This window comes from Ambystoma mexicanum, chromosome 12, assembly GCF_040938575.1.
Source record: "Ambystoma mexicanum isolate Mex_15411 chromosome 12, UKY_AmexF1_1, whole genome shotgun sequence".
NCBI classification, from domain to species: Eukaryota; Metazoa; Chordata; class Amphibia; order Caudata; family Ambystomatidae; genus Ambystoma; species Ambystoma mexicanum.
The window spans coordinates 136,970,510-136,995,413 of NC_090936.1; the positions used below are offsets into that span (position 1 = coordinate 136,970,510).

General features: G+C 47.9%; 1 protein-coding gene across 1 annotated transcript in view; it reads right to left on the reverse strand.

The window, feature by feature from the left end:
* Nucleotides 1–24,904, reverse strand: part of SMC1B (structural maintenance of chromosomes 1B) — a 2,377,846-nt gene that overhangs the window by 660,056 nt on the left and 1,692,886 nt on the right. Inside the window, exon 18 of the mRNA XM_069627687.1 lies at nt 21,707–21,860. Within this exon, the coding sequence (XP_069483788.1) occupies nt 21,707–21,860 (154 nt within the window). The remainder of the gene's footprint in view (nt 1–21,706; nt 21,861–24,904) is intronic.

A 24,904-nucleotide genomic window follows, 5' to 3' on the forward strand; every position in this document is an offset into this window, starting at 1 on the left:
AAGCACCATGCATTTTAGCTGGCATGTTGCCCGGAGCATCCTAAACCACGCCCAGATGTGCAAGCATGCAGGGCGGCATTCACCAAGTGCAAAGCTAATCTCCCAAAATTGAACCTCTTCCTCCCCAGAGCATCACGCTTTTGCTAACTATGTCGAGAGGCAAGTTGGGGACTGATGCCACCTCGCCCCCCAAAGTGGCAGCATTAACAGCCAAACTCTGAGGCATATGATGGACTGATAAAAACATAGGGTCAGAAGGTGCAGGTCTAATTTTTTCGGACAAGTCTTTGTCAATGTCATAACTGCAGCAGGTTTCTCCAATACACAACCTGTCCTGGATGGCTCTGTTCCCTGCTCTGTACTCTTCCGCAACCTCTGCGACTCGTTATCCCTTTCCATTCTACCCTCTGGCCCGAAGCACTCTGCGAGACACACCTTGGATGTTCTCATCTCCTCATACATCCCACTCTCTAACCCTCTCACCACTCCTCTCTCTTGGTCTCTGACACAGCCCTCTCTAACGTGCATCTTTCTATCTCCAACACTCTGGATATCCTTGCCCATGTCATGAGTATCCGCCTGAAGCCTACCTCCAAAGTGCAACTCTTGGCCTGACTTCGACCTCGCCACCATGAAACACATGTGCAGGGTGGCTGAGAGGAAGTGGAGGGCTTCGGGTCATCATATGACAACCGGGCCTGGCCCTTGCTCCAAAGGCAATACAGACTCTCTGTCATCTCCAAGAAGAGTGTCCATATCCAAGCCCACGTCTCTGCGGCCTCTAACACGGCCAAACTCTTTAAAATTCACAAGGAACTGGCCAATCCTATTTTACATATTAGTCTCCACCTCTCCTGTTCCCTCCCAGACCCTCTGCATGGCGCAGACTTCTCATTTCACCACAAAAACTCAGGACATCCTATCCACACTTTCCTCTTCCTCCTACACCTCTCTCAGGGCCCCTCTGGCCGCCTCTTGCTCTCCTCTTCCTTTCATCTCCTTCTCCCTTACAACACCTGACATTGTTTCTAGACAAGTCAGATCTATGAAAGTGTCGTCTAAACAGGTGCTTCCCTGCTCTCCCAAACTATCAAGGACCACATTTCCACCCTTGCTCCAGCCTTGGCGTATTTCTGCAATCACCGTTTCACCACTGGATATTTCTACTCTCTCCTCAAGCACTCCCTTGTGTACCTGCGCCTTAAAAGGCCTTCTGCCGATCCTACCTGTCCGGCAACTCCTCGTGGGCAAACTCCTGGAAAAGCTAGCCACCTCCCAGCTTACTCTCCACACTGAATCTGTTGACTGTCTCCATGACCATCAGTCTGGCTTCCGAGCAGCCACAGGCATGGAAACTGCTATCCTGAACACCTGTGAAGGTCTGCTCTCTAATCTTGATTCCTGCTCTCTGTCCCAATGCTCCTTGACCTTTCCACTGCTATCGACATGGTGAATGATGCCAACCTGATCAATCGACTGCGAGAACTTGGGCATCACAGATCAGGTCCTGGCCTGTCTGACCTCCTTCCTCCTGGACCGATCCTCCCAGGTCCAACTCGGGTCCTTTCTCTCCACCACCTCTCTCTCCAAATGTGGTATCCCCCATGGCTCTATCCCTTCGCCCTAGCTCTTCAATGTCTATCTGGCCCCTTTGGCCCACCTAATCTCCACCTTCGCTTCTAACTTTCAGTGTCATGCGGATGACACTAAGCTCTCTTTCAGGCTTCCTTCAGCTGCCTCTTCCCTCTCGCTCATTCCTGTCTATCCGCGATCCCAGATTGGTGTGCCTCCAACAATCTCTGCACTAATGCCAGTAAAACAGAGATCCTTCTTATTGGGACCCCTTCTCCCGCTTTTCCTCTCTCTCTCTGGCCACCCTCCTTAGGCCATCGACCCTCGCCTTCCTGTGAGGCAAAAAACCTTGGGGTCATCTTCGACTCCACTCTCTCCTCACATCACAGACCTTGCCAAAAAGGCCAACTTCCAGCTGCACCTCCTCAGAGGTATTCTACCTTTCCTCACATACCCCAAGAAGCTCTCTGTCTCCGGAGCCCTGGTTCTCTCCAGCCTGGACTACTGCAGCAGCCTCTTTCTCAATCTACCTGCCTCTACTCTCTGCAACTAATCCAGAAAGGACTGCAAGACTTATCCTTGGCCTCAAGTCCAGAGACCATATCTGTCAAGCCCTGAAAACTCTCCACTGGCTCTCGGTGGCTGCAAGAATCAAGTTCAAGACCCTCTGCATCGTCCACAGTGCTTGCTACGGCCGCCGCCGGCGCTACATCTGTTAGGCAGAAACCTGTGCAGTTCCCTTAGGGACCACTGCAAAAGATTTAAGACTACAGGTGTTCGCAGTAAACCCACTTGGTAGCAGTCTGTACCACCCAGATTTACCTGGTAGCTGTGGCTGAGCAGTCAGACTTCCCTCAAGAAGAGTTAGGCAGTATGCAAAGTATACTGAATAGGCACTCAGATACAATAATACAAGCAAACACTGACCAGAGCTTTGGTATCAAAGTATATAATTATTTATTTATAAACACACAGTTGAAACACTCCAGCACTCCTATTGTAAAATATTCTAAACACAGTTACTATTATGATATATACACCCCTTTTTCCCTTATTAGAAAATCACAGTAAGACACCACTTATTTTCATACAGAGGTGAGCGCTTAACTAGATTGCACTATACTAAGGTTGTGAAAAAGGGAGGGAAAAAGACAGAATATGCAGGGTTACACCACTCTACGATTCAGGAACACTATTAGCAAGGCAGAGAGCAAAAAGTCACTGGTGAGCCAAAGTCCAAAGCCTGGGCCCACTCTTAGAGAGAGCAGAGCACAAATGTGCCCAAGATCACACAGTTACACTAGGCTTAGAAAGTCTTGCAGAGGGTTCAGAAAAGACTTTAGAGAGGCTTAGAAAAGTTTAGCCAAGGTGTCCCAGGCTAACCCAGGTTCGAAAGCCGGGGGCTAAATCTACCCCATACAGTCGGTTGCAAGGGAAGCCAGGCGGGACACGGTACCTTAAGTGGGAAGGATCCTCCAGCGGTGGAAGTTGTTCCTGGTAGTGGTTGCAAGTTGCGTCGTCGTCCAGGGGAAGAGAAGATCTCGATGTGGAGGAAAGATGCAGGTCGTTGCACTACCAGGGCAGAAACCAGCCGCAGAGTTTTCCGGTAAAAGGTGGTACCTTTGTCTCGCGGTCGTGGTAAAACGTGGTATCCCGATTGCCAGGGTGCTTAGCACGGGCAAGGCGGCCACGAGATACGTCGGGAAAGTGAAAAGACGGTGAAACTGGTTATCCCCACCAGTCAAAGGAAGAAGACTCTCCGGCGGGAGATCTCCTCTGTCGTTAGGAAAAGTGGTGAGACGGTCCAGCAGGGCTCCACCGGTCGTGGTGTTGTGGCAGGTCGGCTCAGCTTCTCCCTCGTCGGATCCTTAGGTCCTGTGGCGACTTCTGAAGTTCCAGTCCCCAAAGCCCTGCTTTTATGCAGCAAACCCCCATTCACTCAGCCTAGCTGTCACTCAAACATGCTAAGTGGTGAGCCGGCCGGCTCACCACTTGGGCCAATCAGGACGGAGTGCGACTTGAGTTGCTTAGACAACTCAGTGCAGGGTGCCTAAATTCCCCTCCACCCCTCCTAAGTACCCCTGACATAGTATCACCACTTTGGAGGCTTCTGTGGAGAAGCCCGCCAAAAAGTGGAACAAAGGGCTCGACTTGGGTTGGAGTCACAGAAGAGAACACAAACGCCATTTTTGAATCAAGTTTTGGCAAAAAATACCAACCGGAGAATTAATATTAATTAAATAAACCGGCGGTATGTTCGAGGCTACCTTAAATAATTAAATAAAGATAGTAGCCTAAAACAATGGGAAATCCCATAGGAAAATATTTGCGGTTGAATATAAAAAGTAGTATCTACTGCCACCAGCCAAAACTCGATCAGGGGGGACGGAGACGTGCCCCCTTGACTAACAGACCCTGGGGCAATCGAATTGCCCCAGCCAGTACGTCCACAATATGATGGTTTGTACTGGTTCTGTTCAGAATTTAAGACTAGTAAAGTCAATGGTGACTTTACATGCCCTGGGAGACAGTAGTCAGTCCCAGGTTATGGAGTCTATACTGGGGGGTCACTATGACACCCCTGTGTTACTGCACGGAGGGTGCTGTGTAACACACATCACAAAAACACATGAAACCCTATGGAGTAAAAGACCCCAAAGCCCATTAAACACATCTAGATTCAAAGAAACACACTCAAATCATGTCCAAGAGGGAGGGTAAAAGAGTCTCACTCTTGCCAGGAGAAAAAAATAAACCCCAAAAATCCAGCAAAGCTGCTGGGGGACTCACTAGGTTAGGAAATTCAGCCTAAACAGAGAATTCTCCCTAACAACATCCATCTCTCTCTGCCGAAATGCATGCTTTCTAAAGCCCTTTGCTCTGCTACCTCCAACTCTCCGAAGGTCAGACGCTTCTCTAGACAGAGTGGGGCTAGATCTCTCTCTCCTCCACAGGTGCGTCCTCTGGAAGGGCCTCCCTGTCCCTCTCAGACTTGAGCCGGAATACCTGAAATTCCGGAAGCAGCTCAAGACCCTCCTTTTCGCCTCTGTCTTTTATCTCTCGCTTCTCTGCTAATTTAGCTGTCTGCTGAGCTGACTGGTTGCATGGTACCCTCAGAGTCTTACTGGGTACCAGGTTCCTCCTAGAGCAGTTTCCTTGCACTGCCTCCTGGCCTACTGTGCACTTAGGGGCTGTAAGATGTAACCCGTACAGCCCCCCTGTTTACTAGCACTTACCTAAATCTGCACTGCCCTATTTGCACTTCCCCATCCCATATCCCTTGCACTTCCCCCTCCTCTTGCACTTCTCGTTTTTGCACTTTCACGATCCGAATAACACAAGGCCTAGTAGGATTATTTGTCTTGTCTTGTGTACAGGCCAGTTATAAATGCCATATCATAACCACCGCAGGCTCAGAAAACGCTGTGTTGAATAGGAGAAGGGTTCACTTGGTAGGGCCCTGCTCCAAAATAACCATACGGTCATGTTGACTGCCAGTTTTTCCACTGCTTTGGCAATTATGTGTCGAAAGGGCAGGCTGATATGGCAGAATCATAGTGAGCAGGTCAGAAGTTGAGATTAGTAGAAGTACCATAGCCACTAGTGTCCTCTAGATCTGAGGCCAAAAAGGTCAGAACATCATTCTCATGAAGTTGTCAAGCTCTAGCCCTCTTGAAACGACTCAAGGAAAAAATAAATCAGCTCCTCCCCCACCCAAAACTTACACCACTTGGTCAGATACCTACTTCTCTCAATCTAAGATACATTTCAGGTCCTACGTTTGGTTCCTCTTAAGGTGAAAAAGCGTGTCTTGGTGCTTGGTCTACAGTTCGAGAAGGCAGTGCTGCATGGTGAAGAGGAGCAGTAATATCCGGCATAGAGACCTGACCCGAGGTGTCTGTGTGGCCCAATGGGGCACAGCATGCCCTTGTTTCACAACCAATGCCAAGGTCCTAGCGAAGAAGACTAGCATCTTTTGCAGAGAATCCTCCCACTGCCCCAGAGTAGAGGAGCCAGTGGGGAACAGTTTGATTCCATTCTCTCAGCGGCTGACTCCTAGTAGCGCAGAGAAACACCTGGTGGCTGTATGTTTCCCAAACCAGTCTAGTACCTGGAGGATATTCTTAAGCGAAGGAAGATGTGAGAGGAATAAATCCAAGTCTACATTTTGGAAGGTATTTCTAAAGATAGTCAGACTGCTGGAATAGCTTACAATACTGAAGTAATTAGCACATAAAGGTATTTTTCCTTGGTGGACATAGTCCCAGATTCACCCTGGAAATATGAACTTTTTATTTTACTTAAGGTTGTGCTAGACAATAGAAACACATATCCCTGTTTATAGATTTTAAAAAGCACACTTAAAAAAAAAAATATTTACCAGCGCTGGATAGTCCTATCGGTCAAGAGTAGTAAAGCGGGTCCCCTCTTCAGACCCTTAGCCTTCCTTCTCTTTACCAGGCACCTTTAGCAAAGTTCAGATATTGGCATGTTGTGCATGCAAGGGCTTCTCTCTTGATCTCATAGATGGTAGCAAAGATCCTAAAAGGCTACTGTACACTTTATTTTGAATCATTATAGGAAATGTTTTGCAGTGTTATTAAAACAAAATCTACCTGCACTATAGGCCAGATTGCGGCACACATTTAGTCATGCTCTGCAGTGACAGCCTCAAGGAATATCTGTAGGAGCTGGGAAAACCCCCAAAAATGGAGATTGTGAGATAAGTGTGAGGATGAATTATTAAATCCAAGCAAGTGAAAGCAGGCTATGATAAGAGAACCTCATGTTCTTAGCTCAATTCAAATTTATATTGGAATCCACACAGTTCGGAGAGTCTTCACCTTGGAAAGCAGAATTGTCAAACTGTGTTGTTCTATTGGCCAGTGGAATCTTTCCCTCAAGGTTTCAAAAATATTGCTTTGTGTTTCTTAAGAGGCTCACAGTTGCATGAACTGACACATCTGGGTAAAGGCCGCCAGCAGGATCCTTTCTCTAGTATGTCCAGCATGCCTGAACTCTATCACTGTAAGGCCTAATTGACATAGCCACCTCCTGTTTCTTAATTATCTCGGACTGTAGTCTATGTGGCTTGGCCACCTCCTATCCTCTCCCTCTGCTCATCATGTTACATACTCAATGTTACACATCAATTCACATGAATGTCATCCTATCTCCCAAACAGCCTCGTGGCCTGTGCCTCTTTATATTGATGCTTTGGCACTAAGTGTTCCATAAAAAGAACTATGGGTTGGCCCATTTCCCAATTATCCGGGTGTCGTGAGATTGGAATAGGTTAAGCAGCTTCATCTGCTCCCTATGTGTGCACCCCATTACACCATCTCATAATCAGGCGTTGTGTCTCTTCCACTGATCCAGTTTGCCTCAGATTCTTGCTCCCTCATTCCAAGAGTGGAAACAAAATATCTGCCATCTTGGGGTTAGGGTCAAATATCATAGCCACCTAGTGGTAGCTTCCGGTGCATCTTGCAATTGCAAACTTAGATTTTGTTTGTGTGCGCACTATTTTTCTGTTCTACACAAGCGTGCACTGCACTTCGGGCCCCCATCTATGATTGACCCTGTGTTGTTCGTGACAAAACTGCTCTCGGTGAGGAAACCTACTCCTTGAGCGGAATTGTGGACTGAACCCGGGGAGAGCGGTTGACTTCCAATGTATACTTTTTACTGTACAAAAAAGGTTGATTTTCTTAGGGTTTCATTACCAGCACTACTCTCCTCTGAATATTGTACTATGGGGAACCTTTCATTTTACATGTAACCGATGAGCTGGAGGGTTATGGTGAGATGGCCAAAGGGAGGCTGAGGAAGCAATGGGGGATCCCCAATATACCATCAAAGAATTTGCACAATGGCTTCAATTAACCCCAAATGTCCGCCAGTCCTGCGTGATGGCCTCCCCATTGGTAACTCCATCACACCCGACTGAAAAATTTGATATGGGCTTACCAACCGTGTTCGTTTACAAGGCTGATTTTATTAGCCTGTTAGTGTTATTATGAGTCAAGGTGGAGCAGAAATTACAAGTTACTGACTGGAGTGACTAACCGGCTCCTAGTCCATAGTACCCTTTCCTCCATCCTGTATGGGCGTACCTCGCTAGGGACAGGAACTGAACCTTTTTCAATAGAAAAAAATGTCTTTCCCTTTAAATCTAGTTTGGTTTTGAGGGTGCGGCCCCCGTGAGCATGCCCTCCCTTGACCCCACCCACCCACCGACACCACACCTCAGCCCCATTTGACGCGTCAGCTGAATTACTCTACTTATGGACGCTGCAACTTTTTTCTGGGGGAAGGATGGTGGGACGTATGGAGGAAATGGGTCTATGTATTAGGAGTACATTAGTCACTCTGAAGAGTAACTTGTAATTACTCCTAAATCCCGTCCCTTTCCTCCATCCTGTATGGGAGAATACAACTGATTGATGCCCTGGGGAGGAGTGCTGATGTCTAGTCTGTGCGAACAGATTTCACAGCACTGCCTGGCCGAAGGCTGTGTTAGCCCGTGCACTGGCATCCAGGCAGTAAAGTTTGCAGAAGGCTGATGGGGTGGCCCATGTGGCTGCCTTGCTAATTGTTTGCAATGGTACGCTTCTTTGGATAGTGACCACAGTTGCCTTGGCCCTGACCCTGTGGATGTTTCCTGGCAATTCCTTTCGCTGCATCATAAGATTTGTGAATGGCCAGGACCATCCATCTTGCTATTGAAGCCTTGGAAGCTTGCCCGCCTGGTTTAGATCAGCCAAAGGTGACGAATAGGGCATCTGACTTGCAGAAATTCTTGGTCCTATCCAGATCGAATTTCAATGCTTTCCAGACGTCGAGACAGTGAGGGACCATCTCTACCTCTTCGGTTAGATTAGGGAAGAAAGTGGGTAGTACAATTTCCTCGTTGAAGTGGAATAATGAGACCACCTTTGGAAGGAAGGAAGGAAGGAAGGATGGGGCGGAGCACCACCTTGTCTCGATGGAATGTGCTGTATGGCTCTGTAGCTACTAGAGCCTGAACTGCGCTAATTCTGCGTGCCGATGTTAGGCCCACTAGGAGCGCTGTTTTGATAGCGACTAATTTGATGTCTACAGTCGCATATGCTCAGGTGGTTTATGCGCAAGAACGCAAAGAACTACGTTGAGAGCCCAGAATGGATAAGGATGTCGGACAGGTGGGAAGAGCCTTGTCAGCCCCACCAAATGTCTTTTCACCACCGGGCTGGATGTCGAGAAAGCTACTGTCAGAGTTCCTGTAGGTGCCAATGGCTGCTAGGCATGACTAACGCGTGTACCTGGATGCCTGAACTAGCCAGATGCGCTGAAAAAGATAACACTTGGCCTAGCGTGCATTTCAGTGGATCGACTCCCGACTCCTTTGCCAAGAAACAGAATCGGGTCCATTTGCTTTTGTAGGACTTTTAGCTCCTTGTATGCTTTCTAGATTGTCTAGGGACAGATTGAGGGGCTGTAGAGTTATCTGCTCAGGGATCAGGCTGCTAGGGCTAGCCTCTCTGGGGGGTAAGGGTCGAGCGGAGGGGGGGGGACGGAAGGGGAAGGTGAACAACTGTTCCCCCCCTGTTGAACAACCAGGAGAGGGATGGGCCACAAGGGAAGGGGAGCCGGCGGCTGGTCTGCCATCCGCAGGAGGTCCGAGTACCAGAGCCTGACCAGCCGTTGCAGTGCTATCAGGATCAGTCGCAGTTGCAGAGACTGCATGATTTTGTGAATGACCCTGTGAAGGAGGGGAGTCGGAGGGAATGCATAAGCCCACATTCCGTCCCACTGTATCTGCAGCGTGTTGCCCAGGGTGCCTACCCCTAGGATGCAAGCTGCTGGCATGTTTGGTTGTTCTCTGCCGCAAACAGGTCTACCTGAGGGTGTCCCCCACCTGCTGAAGATGCCCAGGAGGACCTTCTTGTTCACCTGCCATTCGTAAATGTCGGAACCCAGCCTGCTAAGTCTGTCAACCTCCAGGTTGGATTCCCCTGGGAGATGGACTGCTTAAATCCATATATTCTGTGCGATGGCCCACTCACATATGCTGATAGCCAGCCTACACAGAGCAGTAGATCTGGTGCCCCCAGTTAGTTGAGGTAGTACCTGTAGGTGGAGTTGTCTGTCTGAATGCAGACTGGCCTGCCTCTGACCAATGGCAGAAAAGGCTTCAGCGCGAGCCAGATGGCCATCATTTCCAACCATTTGATACGATTCTGCTGTTCTTCCATTGACCACAAGCCATGTATTTTGTGGTTGCCCAGAGTGGCTCCTCAACCCTGTAGGGAGGAATCCATCGATGTTCCAACTCAGGCTGCCTGAAAGGGCTGCCTGCCATGAGGTTGGTGTTCTGCCTCCACCATCCGAGATCCTGGTGCAGGTGTGCCGATATGGTAAGCGCTGCCTTCTGTGCCCCTGTCTCCTGGCACCATGAACCCGAAAAGTGCAGCTGCAATCTCCTCATTTTCAGCTTGATGTGAGGAACCGCTAGGAGACAGGCAGCCATCACCCCCAGTAAATGCTGGTACCACCAGGCCGTGGTCACTGGTCTGCTGAGGAAGAGTCCTGCCGCTGCCTTGATTGCTGCTTCTTTCTCCCCTGTGGGGAATATCATCGGCTTCTGTGTGTCCCACAGGAGTCCTAAGAACACTAGGGTTTGAGTAGGCTGAAGCTGTGACTTCGGGACATTGATTGACCGGTCGTACAAAGTGCTCATGAGCTTGCGAGTTGTGTTCCTGACCAGCTCCGGTAACTATGCCATGACTATCCGGTCATCGAGGTACTGATATAAATGGTGGCCCTCCGATCTCAGCAGCACTGCCACCATGTTCACGAGCCTCATGAAGACCCTTGGTGCTGAGTTGAGCCCACCTTGTATTGGAAGTGATGTCCCATGACCCGAAATCAGAGGAACGATCGATGAGGCTGCCAGATTGGGACGTGTAAGTACGTGTCCTTCAGATCCAGGGAAGACGTACAGTCTCCCCCCACAAAGAGACTGCGCTATCAGAGCTGGTGTTACCATTTTTAACTTCTGCAAGGGCAGGTACATGTTTAAGAAGGTTAGCTCTAGGACAACACGCAGGCCTGCATGGTTCTTCTTTGCTATTCAAAAGATGCAGGAGTAAAATCCCAACCCCTGTTGCGGGGTGGGACCTCCTTTTCTAGGCAAACTCCTGGAAAAGCTGGGAATCTCTCAGTTTAACCTTACCTCTGAATCTGTTGTCTCTATGACCATCAGTCTGGCTTCAGAGCTGCCAAAAGCACGGAAACTGCTCTACTGAACATCCGTGACGACCTGCACTCCAACTCTGATTCCAATACACCCTGTGTCCTCAACTTACTTGAGCTCTCTTCTGCCTTCGACACGGTCAACTATGCCACCCTGCTCAACTGTCTCCGTGATAACCTGGGTATCACCGATAAGGTCCTGGCTTGGCTGACCTCCATCCTCTCCAATCAACCCTACCAGGTCCAACTTGGGTCCTTTCTCTCCTCTAGCTCTACCTGTGGTTTTCCGCAGGGGTCTAACTTCCCTCCCTGGCTGTTCAACTAATACCTGGCACTTCTTGCCCACCACATTGCAGCTCTCTGCCCCAACTTTCAGTGCTATGCGGATGACGCCCAACTCATTTTCAGGCTCCCTTCTGCCACCTCTTCTCCTTCTCTCATCTCCGACTGTCGGTCTGTCCGCCATCCAGGAGTGGTGTGCCGCCAATGAGCTCTGCCTTAATGCCAGTAAGACTGAGATCCTAATCATCGGCACACCGGCTCCCTCCTTTCCTGTCACTCTCTGGCCGGCCTCTCTTGGCCCTCTTCCTGTTCCCACCTGTGAGGCTAAAAACCTCAGGGTTATCTTCGACTCCACCCTTTCCTTCTCTCTTCATATCTCTGATCTCTAAGAAGTCACAATACCAGCTGCACCTCCTCAGAGGTATTCTTCCTTTCCTCTCCTTCCCCCAGAAGCTCACTGTCTCCAGAGCTATGGTTCTCTCAAGGATGGACTACTGCAACAACCTTTTTCTAAATCTGCCTGCCTCTACTTGCCGCCCTCTGCAACTTATCCAAAACAGGACTGCAAGACTTGTCCTTGGCCTCAAGCCCAGGGATCGTATCTCTCCACGACGGAAATCTCTGTACTGGCTCCCCGTGGTGGCAATGATTAAGTTCAAAACCCTCTGAATTGTCCACCATGGCCTTCGGGGAATGGGGCTTCAATACCTTCAACTCTCTCTTCCTAAATATCTTCCTTCTCAAGCTCTTCGCTCATCCGCCTCCGCCTCTCTCAGGGTTAGTCGCTTCTCCAAGCAGCGAGTTGGTGGAAGATCTTTCTTCTGCTGGGGCCTCACTCTGGAACAGCCTCCCTGCCCTACTGAAACTTGAGGAGAACCTTCTCCGGTTCCGAAAGCACCTCAAGACCTTCCTCTTTGCTTCTGCTTTCTCTCCTCCTCTCCCCTGCTGACCTCCTGGCTGAATATGAAAACTGCACCGGTTACCTGGCTACCTTATGATCTCACCTTATGATCTCAGGCCCAGGTCCCCTCCCCGCCAGTTGCACACCTGCACTGCCCCCTTGGCAACCCTTGCACTCGGAACTGTTTCTCTATCCCTACAGCCCATACTAGCACTTGACACCTGATGTCTGCACTTACCCCTGCACTTGCTACTAGCTGGCCGCACTTTTATCTATTACTTATTGTCTTTATTTATTTTACTGTTATCCTATGTACTGCACTGCCCTTCCCCCCATGCACTTTTCCCCTTCCCCCTCCCCTGCACTTGTGTGATCTCAATGTCACCTGGCCTAGTAGGATCGCTATCTCCGTCTTCCCTCTGTTTTCCCTCCCTTGCCTCATCGCGCCTTGAAACACATGTATAGGCGCGTTATAAATGCCATACCATATCTCTGCTAGGACTGATGGTGTCCAGATCTGGGGAAGAAGGAGGAGAACAAGGGGGAGGGGATGGAATGGGATGCCGGAAGCAATGATAGACTACCGAGACCAGCTGTGTATCTGAAACAACCCGCCATTGTTTCTTTGCCTCTGAGGTTGAGGCAGGGGAGGGGGACTGGAAGAAGCCTCCATGGCATGACTTCTGCTGCTTCCGCCGATGCCGTTTGGGAGATCGGTCTGGCTGCCTTGTCCTGCGGTCCCGGAAAACTGATAAGCCGCCAAATGTTCGACCCCTATCTGATCGAGTATGCCCCGGACCAAAGCTTTTGGATGGTGGCTTTTTAAGAATGGGCAGCGACTTAGCGATCTCTGAGCTGCTTTTCTTTTTGTCGAGCTCCTTGTCTTTGGAGGATTGAAACAAGTCAAACCCCTCAAATGGGAGATTCAGGATCCTTTCCTAGATGTCCGGATTGAATCTGGTTGCTTCAAGCAAGGCTGTCCGCCTCATGTCTGTTGCTACACATATGGATCTACCTGCTGTATCAATGTGTGCGACAGTGGCTTCCATGAGGTCTTGAGTGACTATCTTGGCTTCTGCCAAGCAGGCCTGGAATGATGTTTGCTTGTGGGATGGCAGATCTGGGAGGAAGTCAGCAATTTCCCTTCACAGCCTTTGATTTGCCGCGGGCAGGCTGGCATCGGTATTGGCCTGTCTGAGGTGTAGCCCTACATAACAATACACCTTTTTGCCGTAGGCCTCCAGGACCTTCTCCTTGCCCAGCAGTGCCGAGGTGGAGGTGCTGCCTGAGGATGCTTCTTGTTTGGTGTACATGGAGGCCGCCGCGATGACGGATGACAGAGGGTGCACGGACAGGATTAGCGCGCCCCCATCTACCCGTCTATACTTACCATCCAGCTTCTTGCTACCTAGTTGCGTAGAGTGTGGCTTGGTCTAACTATTTCTAGCCAGGTTCTCCACGTCCTTTTGCAGTGGTATATGTGATTATCCATCTGCTCTGAAGGTGAGGACCTCCACCAAAACCCCTTCTTCCGGATGCTCCTTTTGGGGCTGGGGGATTTCCAGGTACTCAGCCAGGCTAGGGATTCTGTCATGGAACGCCCGTGCTGAGAAAGGAGCATTTTGCTCCTCTTCATCTGTATCTCGTTGATCCCCATTATCAGGAGTGCCTGTGGAGTCCACTGGTGGTGTGCTCCCGGTCGCTGACAAAGGCGTGGCCACAAGAGGCTTAGAGACCCCGCGGTGCCAACAGGGGTGGCCAGTTATGCAGCAGGTTAAGGGAGTGGTGCGCTCCCACTGGGAGCCTGTGACTGTACTGCCGTTGGTTGTGGTGGGAGCATTGGAGGGATCATGTCCTGAATGATGCCTTTGAGAATTTCCACGATTTGTGGGGACCGCATGAGCGCAAGGAACTTATTATAAAAGCACTCCTTGCAAGGTGGTTGTGCGTGTTCCTGTACCGGCCCCTGCGTAAGTGCTGACATGTACAATTGCTGCCTACACCCACTGTACCGGTCGTGTGTGTATGAGGCCTCTGTGTAGCGCAGTTGCGCCGCTGTGGTCGGATAAGTGGTGCACCATGTGACCTGTGGCGTAGGTACCTGGGACCAATCCATTAAGGCGGTGGTTTCCCGCCTTTGCGGCAAGCTGGTATGCGCGTGTCGAGTTCGGCCGCTATGAAAAACCAGACGGTGTTTGACAACCTAGTCCCTGTGGATCCTATACTCAAGTTGTTAGGCAGAATCCTGTGAAGTGCCCTTAGGGACCAATACACCTGATTAAGACCACAGGTGGCAATACAAGTTTTACCTTTGGTACAAGCCTGTACTACAAAGTTATAATGGTAGCAGTAGCACAGCAGCCAGGCTTATCTCCAGAGTATATGAGCAGTAGCAGAGATTACACAAAGGGACCACAATTACTTTGACTCAAGCAAACACTGACTCAAGGTTTCAGGTAAAAAATATAAGTACATTTATTTTAAAACCATCAGTTATAAACACAACACCTCTATTAAACTTTAAACAAAACCACACGTTAAATATTATACAACTAACCAATTCACTTTGTACAGTAAGTCTCAGGGTAAGTACCCTGTGTTTGAATGAACCGGTGTTATGAACAAAAACACGATACCGCGCATACGGTTGCGATCACTTTTTGACAGTTCGGTCTACTAAATAAACGCGTATCCGTGACATGAAATGCTACCGGGGCAAAAACACACTTAGCACCTGAGATACCCAGAGGGAGTTGGAGGCAAAAATCACAGGCAATATTTAGGTTAGGCAGACAGTATCGAGAAACACTCCGAAACAGGAGTTCAAAAGTCAAAGGGTCGGAGCCAGGTTTAGGTGACACCGGAGACCTCTGCCGAAGATCACGCAGTTAGACAGTTCACGATTCAGTGTAGCCAAAAATTACTTGGGTATGGTCAATGTTCGGAGGCAAAAGTTATAAGAAGGAGGGAAGACAATGACGAGCCTTGAGGATGAAGAAAAGGGATTCACCCAGTTTCCTCGAGTAGAACACAGTACCTTATTCCAACGATGACGCTGGTGCCCTGGCAGTCTTTCCTGTTTGTTTCCCGCAGACCCACGATTCCTGGAGCTTCGTTGTGAAGGATGACGTCTGAAGGGGGTCTGCACCACACAGGGATGAAGCCAGCAGCAGCGACAACGCAAAGGTGTGCTCCTTAAAAACAGGAGAGGCCTAGCAGGTGGCTATCCAGACCACTACAGCAGTGTGCAACGATTTAGACCACAGCAGAGATCGCTGGCTGAAGAAGATGAGCTGGTTATCCCCACCAGGCTCAAGGGAAGAAGACTCCGGACTGGATCTTCTCTTAGTCGAAGGGAAGATAGCTCAGGACTGTAGCAGGGCTTCACTGCGGCGGGGTAGTTGCAGCAGCTGTCGTTCTCTCCACTTCTCTTTGGTTCCTTGTAGTTCCAGAGGCGACTGACTTCTAGCCCAAGAGACCTGCCTTTTATGCGCAAAACCCCCATTCACACAGCCTGGCTGTCAATCACACAGCAGGGGGGATTGTCCAGCCGGGACAACCACCTCAGCCAAATATGGCAGAGTGCGACTTGGGTTTCCTAGGATACCCTGTGCAGGGGGTGACTACACCCCTTCCCCACATTCAGTCTACCTAGACACCCAGGCGCCAAGAGGAGGGCTTCTCTGCAGAAACCCGCCAAAAGACGGTGAACAAAGAAGGCAAACCTAGTTTGCAGCGCAAAGTAAAACACAAGAAGGACTTTAACAAAAAGAAATGGCGAATAAACCCAACCGGAGCCAAAAGAAAGACGATTTGGTCAAGCGGGTTTATGTTCAAGGCTAATATAATAGCCAAGAACAGTACCACGTCTATCTAATATAATCGCGGTAGAAAAGTTAGGGTAGATACCACTGCCACCAGCCAAGTCTAAATGTTAAAAGAGCAAAACAATGCTCAGGGAGGTACAGACAGAAAAGGGGTACAGATTAGCCCTTTCAAGTACTCCATGTAACATGGGGTGTACTGGGTCTGTGGTAAAAATGACTAGTTAAAGTAAATGGCAACTTTACCTTTCTCTGGGGGACGGTAGTCAGCCCCAGCAAAATGGAGTCAGAGCAAAGTCTAAAAGAACCCTGGGTTACTACAATAAAGGTGCTGTGTAACCCATACAAGAACAGGGGCACTTGGAGTGGTGTGCTCCATTGCCCAAGATCACACAATGAGTAACAACACGTAGGCCAAAACACATGTAAGAGTGGAAAAAGGATGTATACTCTTACCAGGTGGAAAAAATAAACTCCAGAAATCCAGCAAACCTGTTGGGGGACTCACTAGGTGAGGGAAATTAGCCCTAGAAGGAGAATTCTCCGTAACACAGGTGGCCAGGTGTTAGGGAGAATTCTCTGTAAAGGCTAATTTCCCAAACCTAGTGAGTCCCCCAGCAACTTTGCTGAATTTTTGGGGTTTATTTTTTTCTCCTGCTAGGAGTGAGACTCTTTTCTCCCACTCTTAGGCATGATTTGAGAATGTCCTTTGACTTTATAATGTGTTTTATGGGCTATGGGGTCTTTTACTCCATAGGGCTTCATGTGTTTTTGTTAAGTGTGTTACAAAGCACCCTCAGTGCAGTAACACAGGGGTGGCATAGTGACCCCCAAACATAGACTCCATACCCTGGGACTGACTATCTCCCAGGGCACGTAAAGTCACCATTGACTTTACTAGTCTTAAATTATGACCAGAACCAGTACAAACCATCATATTGTGGAAGTACTGGTAGGGGTAATTCGATTGCCCCTGGGTCTGTTTTTCAAGGGGGCACTGTCCAGTCCCCCCTTGTCGAGTTTCTGGCTGGTGGCAGTGGTTACCACGCAAAATATTCCACCAGAATATTTCCTATGGGATTTTCCCATTTTTTTTTTTAAATGCACCACTTTTTTGGTGCAATGTTAAAGATACCGCTGGGTTATTTATTTAATATTTATTCCCCGGTTGGGTCTTTTTGCCAGGACTCGGTTTTAAAATGGCGTTTGTGTTCGCCTTTGTAACTCCAACCCAAGTCGAGCCCTTTGTTCCACTTTTGTCGGGCTTCTGCACAGAAGCCTCCAAAAGTGGTGCCACTCTGTCTGGGTCTACAGGATGTGTGGGAGGGGGGAATAGGCACCTTGGACTGAGTTGCCTCGGCAATCTTGTGTGATTGGCCCAGTGGTGAGCCGCCCGGCTCACCACTTAGCATGTTTGAGTGACAGCTAGGACTGATGAATGGGGGTTTTCTGCATAAAAGCAGGGCTTTGGGGACTGGAACTTCAGAAGTCGCCACAGGACCTAAAGAACCAAAGAGGGGGAAACTGAGCCGACCTGCAACGACGACACCACCGGTGGAGCCCTGCTGAACCGACTCACCACTTCCCAACGACAGAGAAGATCTTCTTCCAGGCGAGTCTTCTTCCTTTGAGCTGGTGGGGTTAACCAATTCGCCCCTTTTTCTCCTTCCTGGATCGTCTCGTGGTCGAATCGCCCGTGCCAAGCACCCCGGCGGCCGGATAGCCACGCTTCACCACTACCGCGAATAAAAGGGTAGTACCTTTTAACGGGGAAACTCTGCGGCTGGTTTCTTCCCTGGCAGTGCAACGACCTCCAGCTTTCCTCCACGTCGAGATCTTCTCTTCCCCTGGACGAAGCATCAACTTGCACCCGCTGCCAGGAACAACTGCCCCCGCTGGAGCTTTCTCACCATTTCAGGTACAGTGTCCCGCCTGGTCTCACTTGCAACAGACTGTCTAAGGTGTCCCGTAAATCCTTGACTCTCTATTCTGGGGTGACCTCGGACCTGTTAACTAACTTTTCTGAACTGATCTAACTCCTTTTTGAACTATCTGCAAAGACTTTTAAAGTGTACTTCAACTGTGTGATCTTGGGCACATTCCGCCTTGCCCTCTCCAAGAGTGGGCCTGGCCTATGAACTTTTTTGCTCTACAGTAGACCCTGCCTTTCTTGACTTGCTGTGGTTCTTTAAAAGTGTTGGTATTGTGTGTTTTCCTATTTCTGCCTTTTCTCTCCCTTTTTAAATAATTATTGGAGTGCCATCTTGGTTAAGCACTCACCTCTGTGTTGATAATAAGTGGTGCTCTTTTCCTAAGACTTGTCGAATAATTAATCAGGGAGGTGTATATATTTCCAGTGACTGTGTTTGAACTTGCTTGACATATTAGTTCCAGTGTATTTTTTCAAGTGTGTTTTTAAATAAATAATTATATACTTTTATACCAAAGCTCTGGTCAGTGTTTGCTTGTGCTACTGTATTTTTGTACCTAATGTGTATACTCTATATACTGCTTAACTCTTCTTGAGAGAAGTCTGACTGTTCAGCCACAGCTACCAGGTAAATCTGGGTGGTGCAGACTGCTACCAACTGGGTTTACTGCTAACACCTGTAGGCTTAAACTTTTTGCAGTGGTCCCTAAGGGAACTGCACAGGTTTCTGCCTAACACCAGGGAAAGGCCATTGCTTTTGGATACTGACTCTGGGGGTGGAAAAGCGAGAGAGGAACAGCTGTGTAGGGGTCCTCTGGGACTAGGGGAGAAGCACCCAATGGTGAGACATGGTATCCCCCTTTTTCTGCAACCCATCTAACCCCAATCCCTGTTTATTTTATGGGAAACAACTCCCATAATTCATCCCCACTTTGTCTTGACAGATGTACTGCACCAAGGAAGATGAGGAATGAGGTCAGAAGGATTACCTCCCCTGACATGCATTGGCCCTGTCTCTAATGAGGCTAGGCAGAGTAAGGCAAGTAGCTCTAATGATGTACAATTGCCACTTATTAAGACTCCCTGTGAAAATAAAAGATGGTGCTCACTGGCATGAGGCTGGGTGCGAGAAGGAAAAGCTCTTACCAGGCTATGGCAAACCAGGATGTTGGAGTTGGAAGGCCAACGGGCTGATGACCAATTAAGAGGATCGATAGAAAGCCAGGCAAGTTTCCCAAGCTTTCGGGAAGCCTAGAGTGTTCGACAAGGAGAGTAGAGGAAAGAAACCTTCAGGGTAACAGGAAAAGGCATGCAACTCTGCTGGGTGAACGGTGGAGTTGGGGCGGAGCAGAGGAGGTGGTAGTAATGGCCTTGAGCTGCGAGAGAAAGATGAAAGAAGTTCATTTAACACAACCAGTGAGTTATCGAGGGCAACACAAGTCTGGTTGTTGTTAAAGGGAAAGTAACTGTGATTTGAAAGCTGAAGGTTGCGAGTGCGCCGATAAAATGCAAATGAAGATGACAACTGCTTGAAAAAAAGTAGGAGGAAGTTGTACATTCGAAGGTCTCTGTGAAATTATATTAAATTTGGAAAGATATGACGAGCTGAGATCCAAGGAAAGAAAGTTGAATAAGAGGAAAATGAAGTAAGTGAAATGTGAAACATGCCAAGAGGGCAAAAGTAAAATATAAGAACTTTGGAAAGGCCAAGAAGGCAAGAGTGAAATAGAATAAGAACTATAAGTAGTGTTTTAGGAATTGCTCTGTTAAACTGATAGTTTGATGCATGCTTTTTATTGTATTACTTTTAACATTTGTATATCTAATTTATTGTATTTGTTTTTCTTGTTTAAATTGTCAAAACTGAATGCATGCTAACAGTTTTTATGCTGAATAAAGCTATTACTATCTACAAGTAGCAAGAGTCATTGGTGCTGCAAGAGAAAATAGTGAATTAAAGGAATACGGAAAGAGAAGTCGAAGTGGTCAGGAAGAGCCTTTGTAAATTCCTTGGTTTTGAAAGTCTTCGACAGTGAAAGATATCTTAGGTAAAAACTTGGGTAAGGGAACCCCCACGAAGAACAAGACAGGCTCGAGCCCGGCAGAGGGAAGCAGGTACAGAACTGTAAAAAATTGAAAGCACATGAACTGAGTATTGATGGCAAGGCGGGTTAAGCCTAAGGAAGTGATTGAACTATCAGAAGTTGAAAGCCAAAGATTGAACTGTTGAACTGTACCAGTAAGCCAAAGTGTGCAAGACTGATAGAACTGTGCAACCACCTGTCGTTTATTAAGAGACTCTAGACACGTGGTGTTGAACCTGGGGAAGGGAGTTGGTACCAAAGCCATTCTGACATTTATTTTTGGCACACTATTTTCCTTTTTGTACTCCCTTAACACATTTGTTATCTTGAGAAGGAGGGTAAGGTTAGGTTTCCTTAGTATAGGCCTTTTTTATTTTGACCAGACTGACTTGGACTTATTTATTGTTTAATGGTCAAGATGACTCCCGTTTTAGAGTTAGGGCCAGTTATTAATTCTACCATCCCAATCAAATTCATAAATAAAGGTTTTTGAAACTTGTATCCATTGTGTCTGTGTCTACTGCTCGATACCATGCTTACCTCACACCGTCATTTTCTCCACGTGCTTCTGTGGCTGTACTGGGCCTGGGTTTGGCCTGCTTGCTTGCACGCATAGGCTCTGGCCCTCCATGCACCTCAGGCATGGTCCTGGTAGGCTGTTGGCTCTTGCCCATAAGGCCGGTAGTTCTGTCCGTGCGTAAAGGCGTCCTCTCAGGCCTAGACCTGTTAACAAAGCATGCCCCTCGAGACGTGTCCCAGTGTTTAAGCCGCTTGGCTCTTCGACGACGGGACTGGGAGGATCCTTTGATCCATCGGCCGTTAGCTACCTGAGCCTCGGTACCCTTCTCACCGGTAACAGAGCTGGAATGGCCCCTCCCGCTTGCAGACTTCCCTGGGAAGAGTCACACTTGCGAGGAGCTTTAGAAAACAGAACACTAACTTTCTTGGTTATTCTTCACACATACTCCTTTATGTGGTTTGGTGGAGTCCTAGCAAACAGCTCCCTCCAAGACGCTAGCTGGTTCTTCAGGGACCGGGGAGTCAATGCATCGCATGCCGAGCAGCTGTCCCATCCCTGGTCTTCGCTGAGCCACTGGAGGCAGAGGGCCTGCAGATCTGACGTGGGGAACGAACCATCGCAAGACCCACACCTGCTAAAAGCCTGTTGCAGCCAACATGCGTCAGGGACGGGCATGGCACACATGGACGGTGTCCTGTAAGAATTAAAATGTTAGGTACGTTTTTGTAAAAAATCAAAAGTAAAGGGAAAAACACATGGAATTACAGGTCACAGGGACTAAACAGCAAGAGCTGGTGAAGTTGGTCCCCTTCCGTCGATGCGAAAAGAGGACTGAGGTGTGGCGCCTGTGGTCGGGGTCAAGGGAGCGCATGCTCCCAGGGCCGCACCTTGCGCACAACTATATTTAAATGGAAACAAACATTTTCTGGTGAAAAAGTTTATGTTCCCATCCCTAGCGAGGTCGCCCATACAGGATATAGGAAAGGGGACGGGAAGTAGGAGTAACTATACGCAACATGAACATTTCCAGAGAGAAAAAGCTAGTTTCAGTACACACCACCTGCTGGATTATTCATTGGGAAAGATGAAACTAAAACTGGGGTACAACTGCGGGGCATGATGCACTGTGGCGTACATAACCAACAGGTGTGCTTGGAAGCAGCAGCATAAAGGTTTTGATTATTAAGAGATTAAAGTGCAATGAGCAGTTGCACCAAAAACATGAGTTCCCATTAGTTAAAAATAGGAAGATCAGATTAGAGGTATTTAAACTACCAGGCAGTGCAGTGAATCTACCGTAGAAAAAAAGAGACAGTTATCACAACACTACATTTTAAACCACATTTCCTAAATTACCTCTACTTCACTGATGTCATCAAATGACCCTAAGAGAAGATCTATTTGCAGGTCTTGGACTTTGCAATCCAGAAGCAAATTGTGCCGCTCCAATCGTTTTTGTTCCATGGAAGTTTCAATTGATATTGTTTCCTTCTGCATTTTTCCTATCTCTCTAAAAAAAAGTAGAACACAATGTCACATCACTAAAACAATAAGCACCTTGTTTCTATATGCAACATTCAGAAAACTATGTTAATTCTTACTATTTCTTGAAGATAAACCATGGCCAAAGTGAAGGGAAACAAAATCAATTGGGTGTGTTAAAGTGCAGCAAGAGCACAAGAAAATCAGAGGCAATTCTCTTTTGCCTAGAGTGTTTACTACAGGCATGCACCAACATAATTGTTTACACATTAATTTTAATGCATTTAGTTCTGTGTTTGTTTGAGGGTTATGGCTGGCAAAGATTGCTGGGCACTATTGGTAGAGGGATTATTGTGCTATTTTGATTCTCATTTTTCTTGGGTCACCCAACCAACAACATATGCTGTGAGCAAAGCAGTGATGCATTTATCTTCCCAAGTCCATCACCTTGCTGTGGTGAACAAGATTGTCAAGATTCTTTTTGTAAGGCTATCCCAGGGCAAATACCTTATCCTCTATATTTACAAGGCAAGATCTATTGGATATGCCAATGTTTGTTATTTTCTGCCCACATGTAACAGCTTAACCATACTTCGTACAAACACAATGCCATTATTTTCTCTGCATCAGGCAGCCTGCTATTGCACATTCAAAGTGTTTGACGCCTCTGTAAATATAAAAGAGCATGCAGCAAAAAGCAAACGTTATTCACTGTAGTGACTACTCTACTCCTGGTCTATAATCCCCTTCCCATCATATTGATGGGGGTACAGCCCACTAGACCGCACTGGGGCCTTTGTACACTGCAAAATTTACTTTAATTTTGAGGTGTGCCCACCCATGAAGACTCGGCCCAACAGCCTCGCCCGTCAGTCTTTTGGCTGCTCCTCTGTAACTACTAGTTAACAGATTTGAGGGAGTCCGTAGGTCGGTCATATGGAGGAAAAGGTGACTATTGACTAGGAGTACAATAGTCACCACAGTAAATGGTTCTTACTACTTCAGTGTCATCCCCTCCATGCAGGTGGGAGATTTCATAGCACTGAAAACTCACGCAGGAGTCTAACAACCTGAAAAGAGGTTCTAAAGGACTGTCTGAACAAACGTGGCATCGGCTCTGGAGCTGGAATAGAGACAGCAGTGTTTGCAAAAGGCCTATTGCATATAGCAAGTAGCAGCCTCTCTGATTACATTCCTTGGAACATTGATTTGGAAGGCTACAGTGGTAGGTTTTGCTCTGACAGCACGGGCATGTACACCCTTTGAAGGAGGCAGCTTCTGAAGGGTGCAGCATTTATTAATAGCCAAAACCAACCATCTAGTGATGTTGCTTTGTATGCTTGAAGACCTGGATTCCGGTCCCCATAAGTAATAATTAAGGCAACAGATTTCCTGAACTGCTTGGGTGTGTGTAAAAGGTTCTTCTGACATTAAGAGAATGAAGAACGGCATCGTCAGGCTACTGAGGATTCTTAAAAAAAGATAGAAAGACCACCTCCTCATTAATATGAAAGGCTAGATGGGTTCTCAAAATAACCATGTCCTTATGAAAAATGGTGTATGGTTATGAGGCGGGTAAATCCTGCATCTCACTGACCCTTCTTATTTATGTGAGGGCTACAAAAAGGACAACATTCCAAGAAAGGAGTTTCAATTCGGACTAAGCCATGGGCTTAAAAAGCTTGATAGCAAAGGCTAACGTTTTTAAGTCCCAGTGAGCGTGTGGTCTCTTCATAGGAGGGTAAAGTCTAAAAGGACCCTTCAAATGCCTACGAACTAGAGTTAGAGTAAGAAAAGGGGGACTCTTGGGTGTTAAGGCAAGTTTCAATTGCTGCTTAATAGAAGTGACAGTACCAAAATAACCGATGAAGCCAAATGGGAAAAAAAGAAAAAAACAGAGAGCAAGATAGGATTGACGTGATTGACCAGAGACCAGTGGCAAATCTAACCCGCCTGCTACTGTGCGATTAGGTGGACTGCTATCTCGCCACCTGAATGATATTAACATTTTCTGCAGGCAAGTCAAGGTGCCCTAGGGTTAACTCCTTAGGCACTAAGTGGCCAAGTCCATAAAACAAGGGCAGGTTTGGAGAGCTTTGCTCTGTTGCTGCCGAAGGAGGTTGTGATAATGCTGTGGAGGAATGGGTGCATCTATGCAGAGTTTCGTCAGGTCTGAGAATCAGAAGCAGGCTGACCATTGAAGAGTTGCCAAAATAGGAGTGGCATTCTTGGTTCTCAAAAACTCTAGGGAGCAGAGGTACCAGAAGAAATTCATAGAGCGATGACAAATCCCACTTAATAGTCAGCGCTTCCCTCTAGAAATACTCCCCAATCCCGCAGTGGGGAGCAACGAGGAGACATTTGTGTTGCAAAGAGATCCACCATCGGCTGACGCCAGAGCTCCCATTACTGATTCGAAGGATTCAATCTGCTGAGGTATACAGCATCAGAGTAGAGGATTCCCGAGAGATTAACAGCCTTTATTGTGATGCCTTGGCCCAAAGTCCATTCCCAGACCACAATTGCCAGATGTCAAGGTAGACACTCTGACTCAGGGAGATGGTAAAGGTTTCATTAAAGTTTTCTTTGTGGACGCTTGTGCCGTTCCGGTGTCTCTTGCCGTCTGTGGGATAGCTTTCATATCCCAGCAGTACTTACCCGATTAGTACTAGGGAACGGTAACCCTCACTGTCCAATGGCTCGCTTAGTCTTGTAATGAAACCCTAAATGCAGGCTCACTGACTGCCTCAGTGTACTGCTCACCTGGTATCCATGGGGACGTCACTCAGCCTGTTCTGACCTCTTAGGACCTCGGACCCTTCCCTGGAGTCTACTCGACTGGAGACTGGGCCTGAAACACAGGATTGGTAGTTTTACTCCCTATTGTCTCTGTGTGCTTGAACCCCTTCTTCCCCAGGGTCCAACCCTTCCCTTTGATCCACAGCTCACCTTGTTTTCTTGGAAAGTGTGCTCTCCGTCCTGCTTTCAGCGCAGTGGCGCGTTGATTGATGCGGGCTCGTTGCTGCCTAGTTACTTCACTGGCAAGAGTCCGACAGGTAAGTATAATGAGTC